The sequence below is a fragment of the Eptatretus burgeri genome, chromosome 10, assembly GCF_056783735.1.
Source record: "Eptatretus burgeri isolate ZD-2024b chromosome 10, Ebu_testis_v1, whole genome shotgun sequence".
Lineage (NCBI taxonomy): Eukaryota > Metazoa > Chordata > Myxini > Myxiniformes > Myxinidae > Eptatretus > Eptatretus burgeri.
Genome location: NC_140970.1, coordinates 80,178,598 through 80,201,502, shown reverse-complemented (window position 1 = coordinate 80,201,502; position 22,905 = coordinate 80,178,598). Strand labels below are relative to the sequence as shown.

The 22,905-nt window shown below is 43.4% G+C and overlaps 1 protein-coding gene across 1 annotated transcript; it reads right to left on the bottom strand.

Annotated features, from left to right (window-relative positions):
• Window positions 1-17,423: 17,423 nt before the first annotated feature.
• On the bottom strand, window positions 17,424-20,111 carry LOC147018937 (uncharacterized). Its single transcript, XM_085900104.1, has 2 exons — window positions 18,951-20,111; window positions 17,424-17,813 (listed from the first exon to the last, which is right to left on the bottom strand). Exons 1-2 carry the CDS (start codon window positions 20,109-20,111, stop codon window positions 17,424-17,426), a joined length of 1,551 nt encoding a protein of 516 aa, XP_085756230.1.
• Window positions 20,112-22,905: the final 2,794 nt, after the last annotated feature.

The following is a 22,905-nucleotide window of genomic DNA, read 5'->3' as shown; positions in this document are numbered from 1 at the left end:
CTGCAGCTCCCCGACAGACTCCGAACCCCGACAGACTGACTAAATTCGCCCCGCGCTCAGCGCTTTATAGGCCGGCAGGAGAACCCATATGCAAATTTCTGGATCAGAACGAGCTCGGGGGTGGAGCCACGCTCGCCCAATGGACGGAGGAAAAGGGGCGTGAGTCTCCCCTGATCCTAAAATTTGCATATCTCGATTCTACACCGACGAGCCTGGGGGCGGGGCCAAACTGCCCCACGCTTGCTGATTGGACGGATAAGAAGTGGGCGTGTAGCATTCCTGATCCGAATTCTCCTCGGAAAGGTCGCATTTTGCACTCCCGGCTCGGCGCGCGTTCCCTACGAGGCCAGGACAGCCTGACGCTCGGTGCTCACAAGTGGTGCGGGAATGGCCGCAGAAGGAGAGGTGAAGGTGGTGGAGGGTTTAAGGTGGTGGTTTATGGCCATGGTGCCGTTTGGAATGGCGGTGATGCGATGTTTGCGGGAGCGAGTTGTGAAGGTAAAGATCGTGGCTGTTGGTGTTGTTGTTCTTGTGAAGCGGTTGGTGGTTGGGGGTTGTTGTGTGATGGCGGTTGAGACGTGGTTGGTTCAAAATAAAGATAGAACAGAAAAATGGCTATCTCGAAGCGTCGCAGCCCGAATGAATCACATTTATTCCCTCTAAACAACGGGTTTGGGGCTAACAACACATGTACTTACAGAGATATCTCACCTACGGGACCTGAATGGTGGTTTACGAATTTCCTCAACCACAACAATATATATATATATATATATATATATATATATATATATATATATATATATATATATATATATATATATATATATATATATATATACATATATATACAAATACAAACAGAAAGACCCATCCACATGCTTGGGAGCCTCATTGGTATGCATTGCTGTCTGCACTATCGCTGATGATTCACCAATAAGCGATGAAATCGGTCCGGTAGCTGTGAGAGTGTGTAGCATTGGGATTCTCATGTGTGTACTATGTGGGACTGTCTTTGCAGTTGTTGAGGAACTCTGGGAAGGGTTCGAAACAGTGAAGCACTTACCTTGTGTAGGTCTTCTTGGGTTGCTTTATGCATCTTCTTTGGCTGGAGGAGTGTGGGATGGGTCAATTGTTTTTTTTTTAATCCTAGCCACCAGGGTTTAGTTGATTTGGTGAGAGCTGATTGACTATTCCCTCCATTCACAGGTGAGAGATGTGTGTGGGTCTTTCTATATATATATATATATATATATATATATATATATATATATATATATATATATATATATATATATATATATATATATATATATATATAAAAGATTTAAAAGGTTTGACAATTTTTAGTTATTTGCAGACGAAAATGCTTTTGTCAAAAATGTCGAAGTTTGAGCAACGTGCAAACATCAAATTTTGTTTAAACTTGGCAAGACGGCAATGGAAATACACAAAATGGTCATAACGGTCTACGCAGATGAAGTTCTGACAAAGAGGACTGTTTTCAAGTGGTTTGAAAGGTTTCGTGAAGGAAATGAGTCCCTGGAATCCGACATAAGAAGCGGTTGTCCATCAACAGCATGAACCGATGAACACATGAGTCAAGTCAGCACCGTCCATGAAAACTGATGTTTCACCATTTGAGAAATTTCCCGAAGAGACCAGTCTTTCATTTGGTTCCATTCAAGCCATACTGACATCCGATTTGAACATGAGATGCATCGGTGCAGAGTTCATTCCATGCATCCTCACAGATGACCAAAAAGAAAATTGTGTCTTCATTTCATCCAACTTGTCTGATGGATGTGTTTCGGATCCAACATTCTTATATTACCCCAGGTGAGAATGGGTGATGAGTCGCGGGTTTACCGGGTAGACCCAGAAATGAAAGAAACAAAGCTCCCAGTAAGTTGAAGACACACGCATCACCGAGACTGAAAAAGGCGCATCAGTGATCAGTTGAGATTGCAAATGAAGGTCATGCTGATTGCGTTCTTCAACATGGAAGGAATGGTACACGCAGAATTTCTTCCTAAAGGTGCTACCCTTAATGTGGTTTTCTATGTGGAAGTTTATGAAACGGTTGCATGAGGTAATCAAGTGGAAAAAGGGGGTGGCTTCTCCATCACGACAATGTGCCCCGACACTTTCCGCTCTCTATCCAACAATTTTTGGCAGCAAAAACATTCCTGTCATCTCACATCCACCTTATTTGCCAGACTTGGCACCATACAACTTATGGCTGTTCCCCAAATTGAAACAAATGATGAAAGAGAAGCGATTTGACATGATCGGAGACATCAAATCCATCACGACAGATTTTCTGAAGGTGATTAATATTACTGAAATTATTTTATTCTAACATTCACCAAACTTTTTGATCACAGCTCGTATATATTACAAGTTTGGGGCGGTTGGGATTATACATTTTAAAAGCTAAAATGAAGAAAAGCGCATCCAACCAAAAAAAGTAACTCGATCTACTCTACTAATTTAACCGATAAGTAAGAGCAGACCCGGTCTCAGGCGACATTTCACCCTCTTCCCAGTGAACTTTCTCAAGCCAATGGACTCAAAATCGACTCTATTGGCCTGAGATAGCTCACCAGGAAATAGGTGAAATGTCACCTGGGACCAGGTCTGCTCTTGCTTATTAGTCAAATTTGCAGATACATCTAGTTACATTTTTGTTGGATGCATCTTTGTGTTATATATATATATATATATATATATATATATATATATATATATATATATATATATATATATATATATATATATATATATATATATATATATATATATACAATTTACCTTCATACATGTCCTGGTGGTGGCTTAACAATTGAGGTGGCCTTCTCAATTTCTTCGGGTCTTGAATTCGAGCCCTTGTCATGCTGTTAAATAACACCAGGTGGGTTAATTCAGCTTGTTGTCCCACTGAGGTCAGCAATATGAGTACCAGCTTACTGGAAACAGGGGGCACTGCATCAGCGGCATAGCCACATTCCCAGCAATGATGCAACCAGCAGCCTTCGGTTGCATTCGAAATTATGTGTATATATATATATATATATATATATATATATATATATATATATATATATATATATATATATATATATATATACATATATATGTAATGTTTGTATATATACTGTAAATGTATATAAAAAGAAACGATTGATAAAATGAACGAAAAACAATCCATTTTGGCACAGAGTGACTGTTCACCGGTTAAAAAAACAAAAACCTCTGCCACGTTGTTGAGTTTAGGACAGAATGTTCGACCGAAGATTGTCCAAAAACCTCCTGTGATTTGGAAAAGAAGAGCAAACGTCCTGGTTTGCTCAGTGTTGAACGCGTTTGACACACTGTGCAGAATGCGAGAAATCAGGAAACAAAAGGTATAAATAGAATGAATGTCACGCGAGGCAAACTGGCGTTTCAGGTTTCATAATCTGGAGTGAACTGAAATGGTCTGCTCTGGACCTTAGATGCCCCTCGCTCTGTCAACTCCTTACTTTGTCACTAAAAATAAATTAATTAATTAAAAAATATATATATATATATATATATATATATATATATATATATATATATATATATATATATATATATATATATATATATATATCGAGAGCTTCTCATTGCCCTGAGAACATCATCTCCATGTGCTGGACCTCCTTCCATTGATCACCACCCATACCCTCAGGGTTCTGCAATGCTGATGGTGCCGGAAATGCCTGTGTGTGCTCGATCAACAAGAGAGATCTTCATAACAGCAGTTGAGGGATGACCCAGAAAGGATCACTCGGCGGATGTTTTCTGTCCCCTCAAGCAACAGCTACCATATTTAAAATATGTTTTTCAATTTTTTTGACACACTGGAAACAAGACAGCTAGAGTGACTTTGCACAAGTTAGACCTGTTTACATGATTTTTTTGCACGAAGCTTTTGCTCCAGTCCAGGTGTGGAGAAAGTTAAGTTTGCAGCATCACAAAATGGAGAAACAGCAAATAGAGGAATTTTTTATTGAAAATTTGCAAGGAGAGATTGTGAAAGCAGAGTGTGAGGACCATCTGATCCGTGATTCCACTGTAAAGCGACATGACTTGTGAGGTTGCGTGCAAAGAGATCTCAACAATGAAATTCCACAGATGACCCTGCCAAAAAGGTTGTGGTTGCAAAAGTCAAGATCAGGATCAACATGGTATGAATATGTGGTACTTTTTGTCATCGACAAGACAAATCGAATACTGAATGATAGGACATGTGCAATCGGTTTACAAATAATACAACTCTTCAAACATGTCACGGCACTGCCCCCCCCCCCCAGTCGGAGGGGTGAAGATAAGCCATGTGTGCTGAATGTTCTTATTCTGCACTCTCTGTGGGTCTAGTCACATGTTGGTCTCTGATTTGGCTCTTTTACATCACCAGATCTTTTTTCCTCCAATTTATGTTTGATGTCAAAACAACTTAGTCTCATTTCGTGACACATTAAAGTGTCGTCACTTTGAGTGGCGAAATTGTCGTTCCGTGTTCTTACTCAGGTCAATGATGAAGATTTCACTTTTATTTTTTAGATTTAAGGCTTTGAACTAATGTGTGTGTATCAATACCCATGCATTCTACCAACTTAAACTCCCACATGTACTAGAGAATTGGTTATTTTGTATTACATCTTTGACACATTCGCATGGACTCGTGAAACAGTTTGTCTAAAAATTAAATAATAAAGGAATTTAAAAGAATTTGTAAGAAAGTGAAGATTTGAAGCATGCACTAGAAAATTGGCCTCATATTTATTATGTCGACAAAATATCAGAATTTGGGCCCCCTTCCTCCCTTTGTTCATCCTCCCACTATAGTCTGCTTCATACTTGCGCTCCCCCTCCTCCTCCTTACTCCCATATCCTCCCAACAAAATTTCCATTCTCTCCGCACTCCTTCCAAACTCCCCTACCCTCGAATTTCTGTATCTCCCACTACCTCCCCATTCTCTTCCTTTTCTCAATTTTGTCTTCGTCCCCTCCCTGCCATTGTGTGGGCAATAAATATTTGACCAAAAGCAGAATGCAAAGTGGGTGACTTCAAACCAAGGAAGAAAAAAATCCGTTTTGTAACTGCAAATTCCAGTTTAATGTAATGGAAACTTTACTCAAATGAATCTAAAAAGTAAAAAATATCCAGAAATTAAATCGCGGAAGAGATTAGCTCCTTGAAAAGTAAAACAACAGAGCACAGCAGGTTTTCCGAGCACAGCAGAATCAAAAGGGAACAGGCAGACAAAAACATCACACATGAATGGATGAGTGGCAGAAAGGAAATGAATGGGTGGGAGGAGGGTTCAGTAAGGGTAGAAGAGAGCAGGCTGGTTATGAGAGAAAGCATGAGGTGACAATGGGCAGCACGCTTCAAGGAATGTAAGAAGACAGGTGTAGGAAGTCGGTTCCACATACAATAGAATCGAGTGATGAAGGAATGGCGATGAGCGTTCATTTTACAATTGCGGAAGATATAATTAGGTTAGGGATTTTGGAAAACTCCATATTATCCCTGGGTGGGCTGTGGGAGAATGTGAGTCGAGCGGGCTGGTGGAGAGAGGCCAGAAGTGAGACGATAGGACACCGAGTCCATCAACCTGTTTATGGTGGGCAAGAAGCATACTTTTGAACTGGGCCTCCTGCCTATTTTACATCGAAAGATATTTTCATGAGGGTCAAATTATACATTCAGTGTTAAGTGGATACGTCTTGGCTAGAAGCTTCTTTATACATATCTGTCTCACTCCAGATGTTGAAACCTCAGTTGCTCTTCCTCTATCGAGCACTCGTGAGTCATGATCCATGGCATCTGCTCGTGATGTGACCTTTCGCAAAGTTTCTGCAAAGTTCCCTTTTGCATGAACCACGTATGGATTTGTCACCTCGTGGGGTTTCTATTTGCCAAGTGAAATGTGTTCATCGCTGGATCTGTACTCAACCTTTTATAGCATACGAAGTATGCACTGACAGTGAGACAGTGGGTAAGTGGGTAACATATTGAAACAACAACAAGAGGATGAATGAATAACAGAATGAAAGGGATGGGAAGGGGGCGACACAGAAATCTACAAATAGATGGGAAGAGGTAGGTGAGGATTCATAAGGATGGAAAAGATCCCTGGTGGAGATGGACTGTGATCTGTAAGGGTGGTGCGCAGTCCACAAGAAGCCTTGGAGGGAGGAGTGGGATTGAAGAGGTTGAGGAAAGAGGTTCCACGAGCCACTTGAACAAAAATATAATACAATCCCTGTGCACTCCCACAATATATAACGGATGTGGAAAGGTTTGATAAATTATTAGCGGAGGCCTTGCCAAACGCACCCAACACTTGTTCCATTTTTTCACCCGTTTTTTCGGCTGTTCCTTGAATACAGCGGCCCTAAAAAAGTTGCACTTTCCCATCTAAGGAGGCATAAACACATCTTTGCTCTGCATCCACCTGCCATCCCAGTGAAAAGGTGTGTTACAAAGCTCAATTTGTGTGTTTATCACATCATAATGAACCTTGTTTTCTCCTGATCACGTGGTCCGTTGCTTTTACAGCCTGCGATAAACACGCAAAAGGGGTGATTAAGAAAAACGATTGCAGTTTTCAGGTCATTTGTACCATGATATTCCTAGTTGTACCATGTCAGCCCATTGCACGACAAACAAACTACAAGCTCCAACTATTAACCTCCTGGACTTTGGCCCTGCCAATCCCTCGTTGGGCTAATTGACCTGTAATTCATTGGCAAAGACATTCATAATTGTCCTTTCAAAAACTGCAGTTGGAGTAAAATTAAAAGTTTGTATTGAACGGCATTTTCGAAAAAGGAAAGCAAAGCTGGTCAGTCTTGATACATCATGGATTTCGAGCACATTTGGAAAATTGTGTCACAAATGACGAGCTGGGTTCAACCCAAACGTCGTATGAAATTGTTTGATAAACATGGAAGTTTCAGTCTGATCAATTCGTGGTATTTCAATTCTTTTTCTGCCTCTAAAAGACGAGTCACATCCATTACTTATCCCACTAGAAGGGCACTCGGTAGAGCGCATACCTCCGCTATGCAATGCCGAATCAAGTAGAATATATCGGGCCAAATAATTCTTTGAAACATCATGCTATACATCGTTTTTGGCCAGATCTCAGTGGTGACAATCACTTTTAAAAATTAAAAACAAATCTCGTATCTGGTTCACCAAAATCAAATCAATTCATCCTTGTCATACACCCAACCTGACCACCAAGTTTTGTCCGAATCCATGCATAACTTTTTGAGATATCCTGCACACAGACAAACAAACAAGAAGGGTGTCGTGCACGGCACGATACTTGCAAAATCCATAAAACAAATTTGACCTAAAAAATAATTGGTGGTTGATTTCAATGACCAAATCTTCAATGGGATGGAATCCTCTTAAAATTTCAAGTCAATGGGATGAAAATTTAAGATTTTAGAAATTTAACCAAAGCTGTTTACCTTTGGTATATGTTGACCTTTTGGCCTATGTTGATCTCAACAATAAATGGTGGTTGAATTCGATGAACAAATATTCAACTCCTCTTCAAATTTCAAGTCAATCGGATGAAAATTGACAATTTTAGAAATAGGCCTCTGTTGTGTCCGGTCAAGTCAGAGGTGTCAGGTCAGGTCAGATTAGATCTGTTACTTGCTGCAGGTATCATGTAAACCTGTACAAACCTGTTTCATGGTCGGGTTGTCAGCGACTAAACCGTCTCCCCCACCAAGATTCTTGGTGAGGAGGGTGTATGATATTATATGGATACCCAGCAGGATGAAAACAAAACCTGTTAAAAGGGCGGAGGAGCTCCTTGTGAGCCAACGGCCATCCATATCTAGTGCCCAACTGTGTCTGCGGACGTCCTCCTGCAGTTAGATTAGTTTTTTGAGGAGGTTGGTCGCAGGATTTGCACTCTGGCCACCATAATACACTTCATTCCGCAAAACATACCAAATACAAAAAGAAATCTGAAAACCCACTCCGTGGGAGTACCTCCTGTGCAACTGCCCTTCGCAGGGCAGCTCACCGGATGACTGGATTGGGGCAAAGCCTTTGGGACCCCCAATCTTTGATAAGAGGGAAACCACGGGGTAATCTTCTGGGTCAGATTGCTGTAGTGTGCGTCGGGGTTGTGCTGAGATGTCATCCACCAGACGGTGGTCTCCCTGGGTTAACCTGAGGCGGTCCCTTCGGGTGGGTGCTTGAATGTCCTATCCCTAAGAGAGGATGATCATCTGTCTCTGTTATCATCTGAGCTCAAGCGTTTGGACATCGGTATTGCAGTACTCTCTGACGTTCGGATACCGGATTGTGGTGGGATCATGGCAGGTGGTTACACCTACTATTGGTCTGGTCACTCTGATGGTTGCCATGCCGAAGGAGTTGCTCTAGCTGTGTCCAATAAGCTGACTCCAATGAAAATTGAGGTAACACATTGTCAACGAGCGCATTATGAGACTTGGGATTCATCACTCCTTGAGTGTCGTTTCCCTGGTCGATGAATATGCTCCGACTGAGGCGAGTGATCTCACTGTGAAAGAGGCATTCTATGCCACGCTCGAGTCTGTGGTTGATCATTGCCTCAGGCGAGATACTCATCTTGTCTTGGGGGATTTCAATGCATCAATTGGAACTGATAGGGATGGTTATGAAATATGTGTTGGTCCCCATGGGTCTGGAACTCTGAACTAGAATCGCACTAAGTTCCTTGAATTTGCAAGAAGTCATGGACTTAGGGTGGCTGGTTCATGGTTTCAGCGCGCACAAGCTCATCGCTGGACTTGGTATTCCACCGCTGGTGGTGTGGCAAAGGAGATTGACCATGTGCTCGTTGATGGTCATTGGAGGATAATCCAGAACTTCAGGGTCTCCCGGAGTCCTCAGTTCCTCAATACCGTCTACAGGCTTGTTGTAGCAACTCTTTGTAGCAACAGTCCTCTTTATTTGAAACATCACATCAGGTCAGGTATGGGAGCCATGCGCCAGAGCAGCGCGTCACTGTGTCCACTTTCCGCCGGTACTCCAGGGGCCTCCATCTGGCCATCCCCGTAGATATATATATATATATATATATATATATATATATATATATATATATATATATATATATATATATATATATATATATATATATATATATATATATATATATCAGTGGGGTGTGATTACATTGTGTAACCATCCGAACCATGTTTCTCCATTGTTTCGGGTCACTCATCTGCATTTGATTTTTCATTTATTTATTTTCATTTATGGATATTTTCTGAAGGTTCTGTGATGTTTTTTCTGGTGTATCAGCTTCGATGTTCATCGGCACGCAAAATTTCAGCTTTCTACATCACTTTGAAGGTACCGATCTTTAATATCAGTCAGGCAGTGAGTCGGTAGTTCGAAGAAGCTAAATATATATATATATATATATATATATATATATATATATATATATATATATATATATATATATATATATATATATGTATATATATATATATATATTGTTATGATTTTGGGGGTAGGAAATGATTTAATAGTCCAGATCGGATTGTATAGTGTACCACGGTCCGTGGATGGGTAGAAGCACCTCGATGTATTTAAGTCAGGGAATCTGTCAGCTTCAGTGTTATGTGTCACGACACGAGGGGTGGTGCAGTGTTAATTAGCTTAGGGAGTGAAAATAAGTTCCCCAGTACGTGATTACCCTCTGTGATTTTCCCTATGTTTTTATCTTCCAAGTATGGCCATAAGTGAGGGGCAGAGTCCCTGAAACAACAACAGGAGAATCCCGGGTTAGAGGTGAGGAGGCCACGCCCCGAGGGCAGAGGATAAGAGAGGAGACTACTACTGCAGGATGTGCTTGGAGAAGGTGAAGTGTGTGTGCTTGGCGAGGGTGCATGCCTGGAGCAGATTGAGCAGATGGAGCAGATGGAGCAGATTGGTGCACGTTTGGAGCTGATTGAGGAGTTGTTGGCAGGATTTGTGCATTGGAGTTTGGAAGGCTGCATAAGGCAAGGCGCAATCTTGCCTTCACGTCCCGTTGGATGGTGGAGACACTTTCCTCCCTGTCTCAGCTGGAGACGACGCCATTTTGTTTGGCGGGTGCACGTGCCGGACGAAGCTTCCCAGCACCAAATCGATGAGGGCTAGGCTGAGTACCAGTGCTTTGGAAGGGGGGGTTATTTTCGTTGTTACCCTTTGTCTGTGTTTGTGTCTGTGTGTGCGATCGTAGGGGTTGTTTTGGGGGTTTGTGCATTGTTGTCTTTATAATCTTTGTTGTTGTCCTTATAAGTATTTGTGTTTGATTAAAGAATCCATGTCAATTGGCATATCCGCCTCCGAGGAATAAGGACCCCTTGACCCTCCCTGGAGGTTGGTTGGTGTTGGCCACCTGGCTACCATGAATTTAGGTAGTGGGAATCGAACCCCAGCTCCCCTACAACTGCTGACAGGAGTGGGGTTCGAGCCCAGTCACCTTCACTACAATATATATATATATATATATATATATATATATATATATATATATATGTATACATACAGTATTGCAATGTGGAAGGGGGGACGGATCCATAGCTAGACTGTAGTAAGTGTTTTGAGTGCGTTAGATTGCCATGTAACAGGGTTCTGTCAGAGTAAGTCATTTGTTTCACGATGTTGAGGAGGAATTGTATGTAATTTATAGACAGGATAGACAGATTAATGAATTTTATATATATTGTAAAAAAAACTCTTGTAGGTGGGTCAAGATGAGGACTTCCCATTGCAGAGGCACATCGGCCAATTATGATCTCTCTGGCCAGCCATGGTGGTGCAGTGGGCTGGAGAGGCCAGAAGAAAAGATGTCAGGTTTTTTGGGGTTTTTTTTACAGGGGCTGCCCACGTGGGCGGCACCCAAGAGGGAGACTCCGCCCAGGAGGAAGAGGAGAACTCCAGTGGGAACCAGAGAGTCCAGCAGGGAGTCTACCAGGAGAGAACAAAGAGGCACATGTGGAAAGGAGGACAGAGACCTCACGTGGAGGAGAAGCCTCGTGTGGGATTGACCCAAGCTGGGATCAGGACCTCTGTCTGTGTTTTTAGAGGGCCTCTGTCTAAAAAGGATAAAGGGGACCACGTGGCCGAGTCGAAGCCCTACTCGTCGCTGGGCCTGCTCATGGCCATTTTACTTTGGGCACCATCATTACTGGCTCTCATCATGCACCTGGTTTCTTAATACTGTCTGCATTGTCTTGAACTGTTTCCACCCTGTGCATCAGTGAAAAGGGAAATCCTGCCTGCATTGTTGTGTTGTTGTATAGGTGCGATCTCTGGCACTTAGTGTGTTATGTTTTGCGATTTATTTCTCCTCATTATGTGTAAGTTTGCGTATTCCCATTCTCCTCTTTGTGTCTTTTGACTCCCTTGGTTTGTTCCGTTTAATCATGGCGTCTTGTCGACCCTCTTCCCTGTGCTTTTCAACATAAAAATAAATCCTTCAAAAGGTAAGAAAGCGTGTTTCAGCCATCTGCTTTCCGTGTGTGATTGCTATCATTTTGGCTCATTTGGGCAACCTTGGGGAATGGTAAGAAGAGTAATACTGAACGCAGTGCATTCAAAAAGACCGCTTTGACCATCCCTTGGGACAAAAGGTCCCAGCTTTGAGAATTCCGAATTTACGGGTACTTGGACGTGACTATATATATATATATATATATATATATATATATATATATATATATATATATATATATATATATATATATATATATATATATATATAAACATATACATATATACAGGGTGTCCCAAAAAATATACAACTTTTCATCTGCAAAGAGGATGGTCATAACATATATTTTTTAAAAAGATATAATGCTGGATAGAAAGCTGAAAGGTTGAAGTTTATTGTACCAATGTCAAAATTGCCACCAAAATTTAAATTTTGGAATAGAATCGTCGTTTTCTTTTAGACCACATGTTCGACGCAGGCTCCACGTTGTCCGATCACTGCCTGCAAACGCGTTGTCATGTTCTCCATCACTTTGGGAAACGTTTCCTGAGGAATGTTCTTGATTTCTCAGTGGATATTTTCCTTCAGCTGGTCAAGAATCTGAGGCCTAGGGTTTCCATAGATCCTGTTCTTGAGATACCCCCACAAGAAGAAGTCTGGAGGAGTAAGGTCAGCGGAATACGGTGGCCAGTCAACGTCTTCGTAGAGGGAGATTTAGCGGCCCTCAAAATGTTGGTTGAGAAAACGCCTCGTTTCCCTGGCTATATGGGGTGGTGCCCCATCCTGCTGGAACCACTGGGTTCTCATCTGGATCAGGTTGTTTCTCCTACGGGCCTGAGTACGTAGCTCAGGCAGATAGAATTCCTGAATCATTTCGCGATAGTTCCTCTGGTTTACCGTGCAAGTGCGACCCTGGTCATCTTCAAAGAAGTATGGACCAATTATCCCATACCAACCAACCTCCACCCCCATGGTGACTTTGAGAACAGATCTAGGCACCAGTAAGCACCATTTCCGTTTGACTTTTGTATGGAAAGGCATGAATGTCTTGGCGAAGGATCCTCTGAACGGTGCTCTTATGAATGTTTGTCTCGGCAGAAAGTCGTCAAATCGATTTTTTGGGACAATGAACGCCTGTCTCACCATTTCCACATTTTCTTCACTACGACCTGTTCTCTTCTGACGACTGTGACCCTTGTGAAGGTCACAGATGGTTCCCACATTGGTAAACTTTGCGATGGTGCACTTTATTGTCCGAGAGTTTGGTGCATGGTGCAAGTGGATACCGAAATGTCTCGAGTAAAGACGTTGCACCTGTATGACACTTTTCGTCTGGTGCCAAAGTTCAACAATTTTCGTCCGTTGTTGTACGGTCAGTCTTGGCATTTTTCTGGCGCTTGCTTGGTATCAAAATAAACTTCAGGGTCTCTGCAACAAGAAATGAAGCATTAGTGACAAAATTACTGCTTTTTAGGATCAAACAAAGCATTTTAAAAGTTGTATATTTTTTTGGGACACCCTATATATACATATTTACAGGGTGAAGTTATTGCTGTTGTAAAGTAAGGACATGGCTGGAATCATGACATTTATTAGAGATGCTGCTGAACTTCTCATATATTTGACATTTATTAGGACATAATATCATCGAGACTTCACACCCCTGAAGAGGCACGCCCACATATCATGACGCAGCAAGTAGTGCATATTCACAACAATAATTGCTGTGCAGTTAATAGAATATCTGCCTTGGGCTGAACGAATCATCCTGCCAAAGAAAAAGGAAGGAGGATTTTGGGTTTTTTTTCGGTTATTGTTCTAACTGTCATCTGTTTGTCAAGTCTCAACCAAGGACAGTCAAGTGGCCTGAATTCAAACACCTGTTGATTTAACATTATTGTGTTTTTGAGTTAGTTTGTTTTTTTGGCATTTTCTACCTCTTCAGGCATGCTTCCTACTCCTTAATCGTCACTATCGTGAAGCTCTCAAATGCCCAAACCATGCAGGTCACACCCAGTCTTGCGATTATACAACCACAGTTACAGGGTTCGTGGAAAACTGTGCTCAGACACTTTACAAATAAATGGACGTGCAGTATAATTCTGAAGTTGGATCTCAAACTTGGATGACACCTTCGACTGCGATGGTTCCACACAGCCTCAGGTCCTGAGATGCAGTGGTTACGGCTTACAAGTTGCTGCGTGGTAATCAAATAATAATCGTGAGTCATATCTGTTTACATCGATACAGAAAGGGCACAGCTTAATGAGTAGTATGACTCAGAAAGATTCAAATGTATCTCATGTGATGAACGAGCATTTTATAGAAACTATGCTTATTGTACCTTGTATTCAAAGAAAGGCTGCCAGGATAGCCTCGTGGTACACACACTCACCTCTGAGCTTTCTCGTCTATGTTCAAATCTTGGCCCAGCTATAAACTGTCATCCTGTTGTTTCACAAGCTGTGAGATTCATAAATGTGTGCACTGTCCATAGGAAGGATGTTAAGGCTGAGAACGTCTACCAGCAGTGGTTGGTGGAAGTTAGAGATCCCATAGTTGTCTTTTGTTGAGATTTGTCGATGGTATCACTGGCACCCTGGACAAATAACAAAATCCTGCCCTGACCAACTGTTTGGAAAGGGAATGACAAACCCACCCAACATAACGCTTACCAAGAGACTGCTTCGTCAGCACTGACAGTGATGATGATGATTCACAGAAAAACGTCCAAATCTGTGCTCAATGTATGTTTATTGTTATATTTATGGGAATGGATGTTCAATCAAAATGTTCAGTTTTCTCCAATCATGTCAGAACGAGAACTTTAATTTGCCTTTTCTGTGTTCCTAGCTGAACACTCAATTTGTGATCCCATGCTCTAAGGTGCATTTCCGAGATGCAGTACTATTGATTTGTCCATTGTCTACTTGTTTTCTTGTAATTCATGTTAAAGTCTTCTTATTCTTTCTTATGGAGCAGCACCATCATTTGCTGGGGGCAGAGCTGTGCTGCTAATGCAGTGTGCCCATGAAGGTGAGAGCAGAGCTTTGGAATTTGGCCAGGGTGTCTGCAATAGTTCTGCGACTCTCCACGAAGGACACCAAGGGATATTTAATGACGGGCAGTCCAGGTTAACATACATCCGAGGGATGGCACACACATTGATGAACCAACCACCCTGCCTGCAAAACACCAGGATGACTGTTCACAGCCACCCATCATATTGTTATGGAAATGACTTCAATGGGTTAAAGATGTTTACCATAGTGTTGATATTTCCTAAATGTTTAGAATAAGCACAAAGTAATTAAATGTGATGTTATATGTGCATCACTTATGTATTAGATAAAGATGTCCAACCTTCCCGTGTGTGTGTGTCTAAAACTGCCATCCCTTTTGAACCTATTTACCTCCACCACTGAAGGTGAAGGAGGTTATGTTTTCACCCCTTTCAGACTGTCTGTCTGTTGGGTCGCCGAAATAGGTGGCCCTTATTGTCAGTAATTCTATCTGTTTGTTTGGACGTTTGTTTGGATGTTTGTTCGCTTGTCATCAGCATAATTGGTAGTAAACGTGGGCGGATTTTGACCAAACTCGGGTGGTAGGTACATCTTTTGACCTAGTGCTTTGGAAATTGTGATGGTTGCTAGGGACGCTTTTGGTTCCCTAGCAACAACCGAAAAACCTTCAAAATCGGTACCGTTCACGCAAAATCAATTCCGAAAGCCATTATCCCACGTAGGGATATGAAATTTGGCACGAATTTTCTACAGGTGATGCTCTATCAAATATATTCCAGTTTTTGTGATATATGGAATACTTTACCCGCAGCGCCCCCTACAATTAGGGGATGCACGAAAATTGGCGAAAATTGAAGGCCCCCTAGCGACCAGGTGAGTGCATCGATACGAATGAAACGTTGCAGGTTCACGGTACTCAATGAGTACTACAACTTTGCCTCAGGACATATTGACCGATTTTGCTTAGGTCAGGGGTCAAAGGTCAATTAGTGCAAAAATCAATAATATGCGAGAGCTGGAGGTGCCTTCGCGCCAAATGCTACTCCTCCTAAGGGTTATGGTCGGATGGTCATGAAGATTCACACTAATCATCTGGAATACATTGTGCACAAATGATCGAGCCGGATTTTTGATTTAGATCTTTGTTCACCCACAGCACCCCCTCGAACTTTGGGGATTATCGATTTCAAACCGCATTTTCGGTACTTTTCATTCAAATGGATACTGAGTAGTTATCAGTAGATGGAACTGGATGAGATTTGATATGCATAATCTTAAGGTGATTCCCTATCCGCTATATGACATCCATTTTGCTCTATATCGTATAGTTTCCATGCTCGGCGACCCATCACTGCCTACCGGCTTGTCTGTTTGTCTGTTTGTGTGCAGTACATCTCAAAAGGTTGTGGACGGATTCAGACGAAACTTGGTGGACACGTTGGGTGCGTCGCAAGGTCAAATTGATTCGATTTTGGTGAAGATCCGAATCCGGATCTGGATACGAGAATTATTTAATTTTTAAAGTGATTCTTCAACATTGAGAGATGGGGCCAAAACGATATAGTACTGTGTAGCATGATATTTGAAAAATGTATTGGGCCTGATATCTTCTTGTGGATCAGGCATCACGTGGCGGCTGTTTGCGCTCTACCGAGTGCCCATCTTGTTATTGATGTTTTACCCTTTGAAATCAGTCTTTTATGTTCTTTGAACGTGCCCGTTCGGCCTTGACATGGCAATTTTGGTGGGCGAATAGAACAGGCACCTTCAGCCACTATGCATTACCTCAGAGTTACGAGGTGAAGGGTTGCAAGGGGTCGCTCCGCCCCGGACTTGGCTCTGGCCCAATAGTGGGTGAGAGTCCAGCCCAATAGAAGCACGTCATGGCTATCGGAGGGGCAAGTCATTAAAATCTCATGCAGCAGAGAGAGGGGAATTAAAAGTTTCCAAACCAACCAGACTCCAAGGAAGGCTGGGCTGTGCTTTTCAGGCGGCCCTGCTGCGCCATAGTTCCAGCTAGCCAGCCACGCCTCTCCCTCTCTTTTCCGGGTGTTTTCAAGCGCCGTGACCATGCACTGACTGAACCAGTGGAGTTACGTGAATAGTCTGCTACCCTGCACCTCTGCAGCTGTGCCATGACGGCACGACGGGTGTTTCCTGTCTTGTCTGCCTCTTATTTGTGTCTCTCTCCTGTGGTGTGCGTGATCGGGCCCTAACAACATAATTGTTTAAGGTTCCCACTCATTTGTTTGGTACCGTGGGCAGGTATGCTGGTAGTTGGTTAGGGGGATAGTGTTTATCATTTATTTGTTGATTGCTTCTTGTATATTTCCCTCCCCATGACCATCGTTGCTCTTCTTATTAAATGTATCTGGTCTTAGGGTGAATTATGGTTATCGTGATTCTGCTGGGGTGATTAAGAAAGGTCTTTGAGGCTAATTGGCTACGGTGATTATAACAGCGTACACCTGGATCGCGGCACATGTCAGGCTCGTTCGTGCCTCATTTGTATACGACGTGCAGCACACCATTAGCCTGACGCTTGGTGGGTTCGGACTTTCAGTTTTTACAGTATCATGGTTATTAAACACGTGATCTGGCAAGGAAGACCCCAAAGCGGTTGACCATTGCGGTCGTGTTGATACGACGCATTGGACTTGTACCGGGCAACCGGAGCGACCGACGACCATAACATTTATGTCAGGAGTGAGATAAGAACTCTGATCCTGCTCGGCCATAACACTGGTAGTCAGAAGTGAGACAAGAACCCTGACTCTCCTCAACGACCATTATACTAGTGTCGCGGAGTGAAATTCGGACCTGAGGTGCGATTTAACTTTCAGAGCTGAAATTAAAATCACATGGAGAAGCAAAGCGACCAGAACCAAGAGGACACACAGTGGTTGGATGCCACCGTAGCCTTAATGGATATGGAGGGGGAAGGACTTCTAGAGGGTGTGGTGGTGTCATCACTACTTTCTAGCTCTGCCGTTAGCCCAGTGCCACCCATTGAACAAGCACCAGGGAAGAGCAAGCAGGCTGGCTTCCCCACAGCAGCATAGTGATAGCCGGAGATGTGATGGCCATGCTGACACAGCTTATGGCTGGCATGGAGGCTGGCCTCGCTGAGACGAGGGCTTTTGGCAACAGGTGTGACCGGCTGGGTGCCGCCATGAGAGCAGGTCTGGCTGGGCTGCAAGCACAGATCTCGGCTGTCCATGAGGAACAGTGTGCAATGGCAGGAGACCTGGCAGGCAAACGAGGCATGCAGCAGGAGATGGAGGTCGGGTCAGGTGAGAGTTATAGCGGGGATTCATTTTGTGGCCAGGGCAGTGCATCGAGCCATAGCAGGAGTAACGGAAGAGGGGTTAGGTGGGGCTAAAGGATTAAAATTAATAGTGCCAGTAAGGTAGATAAAGGAATCTATACCAGTGTGTGTGTGTGTGTGTGTGTGTGTGTGTGTGTGTGTGTGTGTGTGTGTGTGTGTGTGTGTGTGTGTGTGTGTGCCATTGATTGGTATCAACATATGGGGTTTCAGAATGTGGAATGGTGTCCTCCAAGGGCGGCCTCAAAGTATCAACCTTCATTTTGGTAAGGGGTCACGATTCGTAGACCAAGCTGTGAAGTTTTCCTTTCTCAGTTTTGTGCCGAGGGCTCTCTTCAGGATCGTTACTGAGCCCAGGACTGCTTCCAAATGTCGTTCATTTGTAGTGATATTCCCGGGGATGGTTTTTAATATCTCTGTGAGGTTCTTCGTCATCATTCCCATGAGGTTCTTCATCATCACATAGACAACTTTGGCATTCTTCAACTTCCAGGATCTTTTCGCTTCATGAGTGAGGTCTTGGTATTTGGTCATTTTCTTGATTTCTGCAATGTGAGTCCAAAATGACTGGTAGTGGGGCAACTTAGCATAACAATTGTGCATTGTGTGAGGAAAGCACCAAATTTGGCACACGAGTAGCCTATCATATTATGAACAGGTTTGGATATTGGGCCATCTCAAATTCAGCCACTGATGGCTGTGGCAGCCATTTTTCAAAATGGCCGCCAGTGGTTACTATAATTTCACTCCAACATTGGTTTGAACATTTATTAAAAGCTGAATTAAGAAAAACATAACCTGTAGCCACCTCAAGTTTAAAGATAGCCGCCATTTGGCAAGATGGCTGCTAATTATTTGTTGTACCGGAAGACTATCTCACTCATAGAAATTGGTTGTTGAGAATGGTGGCAAACGAATCGCGGGCTGCGTCTCATTCATATGAATACCGACATCTCACTCATAGAAATTGATCGAGAGATGTCTGATTTTACTGTTCTGAATCAGTGACACAGTCTGCTCTGTTATTATTCTCTCAATTTTGTGAACACTCTCCCTCACACACAAACACAAAGCTGTGCATTCAAGTGCGGCCTTTTTGCACTTGCAACACTTCAGACAGCTCTTCTTGCACTTGCACGATACTAGCTCATAGCAGGTGTGGGCTGCTTTGTGTAGCTTTGTCCAGTGTGGCTCGTACACCCCCTCGTCATTCTTGACCCAGCCCCAGCTGGATGGAGGAGGCAGCTCCGGCGTTGGTAGCAGTATTTGACCCCACACATGGCCTCCTTGGTAGGCCGCCCTTTTCACATGCTCCTCCAGAGCTGCCTTGGTTGGCGGGATCAGCTGCACGTTGTTCTTCTTCGCGAAGAGTTTCTTCCGGGCCTTGTCAATGTCGTTGCACGTGCTGGTTCTGTCATAGAGCAATATGACGAACCTCTCGATGGTGTGCATGACATCGTCTGGTATGCCACTTGGTGCAGAGGATAGCTTCAGCAGTGCGTCTGTAAGTTCTGGCAGAACGGTCCAGATTGTCCAAGCAGTCTTCTTACCATGTCCAGCAAAGCTCGATACAGTGTCACACCCAGTCAGAGTGTGAAACATTGGGAATGCCTGTGCCTTCTCTGGTCCTAGGCCAGCTGCTATTTCGTGGGCTGCCAGGTACCGAAAACTCTTCCCAGTGCCAAATGCTAGCCACAGTTCATCTTCTGGTTGCAGTCCCTGGGCCACTGACACAGCCAACACCACAACATCGGTGTCAACTGTCTTGATCAGTATCTTGTGGTGACCATAGTTGGCTGCATGGGATGCATGCAACAACATTCGACTGTCAGCTTCTTCGTGGCTGCATGGGGCGAGCAAGGCCAGGTCTAGCAGCGGTGGCTTCCTCAAGACTGCCTCTCCATCAGTGATAACCAGCTGCTTGTCATCCTGGTCAAACCACCTGAAGATAGCTTCTGATAGGAACTTGAACAGCTCGGTCTTGTTGGTGTCCACTTGGAGGAAGTTCTGCCAGTTTCCAGGTATTACTGCTGCTCCGACCACGCGTCTACACACTCCTTTTCCATGCTTTAATATTGCACTGCCTTTCAGTGAATCAGCAACGTAGTGGTCCCAGACCAGGTCCAGGCGTGACGCAGTCTGAAGCTTTGTTGACAGGTACGGTATGAAGACATCCTGGGCATAGTCATCAAAGTTCTTTGCTACCGCAGGCTTCAGCATCTGGACAAGGACTGCCCCATCAAGAACTTGGCTGGTGGTATCAGGAGCCTCTGATTGGGCATTGGAGAACTCTTCAAAGCATTTGAGGAGATCACTCTTCATACCTAGATGGAGACTTTCTCCATCGGAGAGAGCTGGAGGACATGCTTGATTCTCATGACGAAATAACTCTTCAAGGTTTCCATCCCTCATCTGGCAACCGATGTAGAGCCATGAGAAAAGTGCCACGTCGTTCCTGAGAGAGGCCAGCTGCTGTTTCCCTTTGTTCACATTTCTCGGGGTGGAAGTGCTAAACACCTTCAGCTTGTTCCGACGAATTGCATCATCAATTGGCTTGGTCCTTTCCACCAGGCATTCTCTGGTGAAAGCCTGGAACTGCTCTTGATCAATCTTCTTCACATTCCTGACATTCTCAACTGCAGCAGGACTTGCAATTTCCTTTGTGTCAAGGACAACCAGATCCATGCTCTCTTCCTCAAAGGGGTTGCCAAGCTCTTCTATGACGCTGGCGCCGTGAAGGCAGAACGGAAATACATGCAGAACCTCGTAACCCGGTAATCCGTGACTGAGATAATCCTATGACCAAACTGCACCCCGCAAACCAAACTCAACTTGATGAACTACGGTTAACAATGGGATAGCATAGAGAGCTCTATGGGCACAGAACAAAATGTGCACATGTGCACATCCAGCCACGCCTTTCCTCCTCCTCCTTTTCTGTGTGCTCGCAAGTGCTAGGATGGCATGGCTGAACCTGTGGAAGGACGCGGCTAGTCTGCCACCCTGCATCTTTACCACCTGTGCCACACCGGCACAGATCGGGCATTTCCTGTCTTGTCTGCCTGTTATCTGTGTCTATCTCCTGTGGTGTGCTTGACCGTGCCCTAAGGACATAGTTATTTAAGGTTCCCGCTCATTCTTTTGGTATCATGGGCACGTATGCTAGTAGTGGGTAAGGGGAGAATGTTAGTTGTATCATTTATTTGTTCATTACTTATTGTATCTTCCCTCCCCATGACCATTATTGCTTTTCTTATTAAATACTAGCAGGGGTACCCGGCCTTGCCCGGTGCTGTTCTAATCCTGTTGGAATTTTCAAGAAATCAAATTTTGCTGTTTTTCTATTTTTTTTTATGGGGGCTTAAAACACTTCCCTACACCCATGAAGGAATGGGACCATTTAATTTTACCATTCACATAGCTATGAAAGCTAAGGGCACTAAAATGAGATTTTAAAATAGCGAAAATCCAAAGAAATTCCAACTTTAAAAAATATATATTCAAATTTTCCTCCACGTCATGTGGATGCAAGCTCCTCAATGAATCTTAGTTCACCTGCTCCAGGCTGCAAACATGACAGCTTTGGTGATGAGAATTCCAGGTGTACACCGAAGAATCACAGAGCTGTTTGATATATCTTCACCTCCACCACCAAAGGTGGGTGGAGGTTATGTTTTCTTCGCTGTTTGTCTGTCTGTCTGTTTGTGAGCAGAATATCCCAAAGAGTTATGGATGGATTCGGACGAAAGTTGGTGGACAGGTTGGGTATGTGACAAGGACAAATTTTTTTCAATTTTGGTGAAGGTCAGGATCTGGATGTGGATACGAGTTATTTATATATTTTTTATTTTCGAAGTGATTCTTCATTATTGAAAGATGGGGCCAAAAACGGTGTTTAAGGCCCAGTCACACCTTGACGTTTTAGCCAGGAATGGCAACGTATAAAAATGCACGTAAAACGTTGGCGTACGCTGATGTTTTGAGGTTTTTTAAAAATGTTTTGGTCGTATTCATAACGTGTTGGTCATATGCATAACGTATTAGTAACGGGCACAGAACGTTTCGTTGTGTTAAAGATAACTTATACCAACGAATGCTTAGCCTGTTGTCGGCGTTCACAACCTATGCCCAACGATAGTTTAACTTAGTCATAGCACGCTGCACGTATCGCCGACGAACTCGTGGCGTTCTCTGTTAAAAACCTGCCGCACGCAGATTTAAATTATAACCGCCTGAAAATTGGAAGTGTCAACATCGCAGTCACACCTGAACGATTTAGCCAGCGTATGCCGACCTATGAAAAATGTGTCTAAAATGCTGGGACACGTCGAATACGGTATGGGTAGGTTGTGTATACGTTAGGAGCATGATGAAAAACAATGAAGTACGCTGGCATATAACGTGGTACGTCTAGTACGTCGTGAAATTTCAAGCATGCTGAAAATTTTACGACGTACTCGACGTATGGCTCACAAGTTCCGCATACGCTGGCATAAGTTCTGAGCACGCTCCGCAATCGTTTACACACGTCGGCCAAACGTTACTTGTAAGTTACTCATAAGTCGAAACACGTCGAGGTAATGTTTAGCATACCCGAAACTTAATTTTTAACCTACGAGTAACGTGCTTTGAACCTATTAGTAGTGTGCTTTGAACCTATGAGTAGCGTGCTTTGAACCTATGTGTAACGTATCTCAAACGCACATTGGCATATGTAGACGTATTTGATTGACGTCTTCCGGACGACCACATAACTTACTGAACGTGTTTCTAACTTACAGCTAACGTATAATGGTGTATTGGCAGGGTTTAGGAGAATTGGTATATACAAATGGGCTTCACAAGAGGAACCCGTCAGTGTTCCACACTCCATGTTGAGTTGATGTCAATGTCAGTGGCAGTAGCAGTGGCAGTAGTAGTAGTAGTAGTTCGAGAGAATTTAGTGATGTCGATGTTAGTAGTAGTAGTAGTAGTTCGAGAGAATTTAGTGATGTCGATGTTATTAGTAGTTCGA

Coding starts and splice junctions, on each gene's coding strand:
- LOC147018937 (XM_085900104.1), bottom strand. CDS start 20,111: ATGCTGAAGCCTGCGGTAGCAAAGAACTTTGATGACTATGCCCAGGAT. Junction 17,814..18,950: donor GCACAGCTTTGTGTTTGTGT/GTGAGGGAGAGT, acceptor TTTGCCTGCCAG/GTCTCCTGCCATTGCACACT.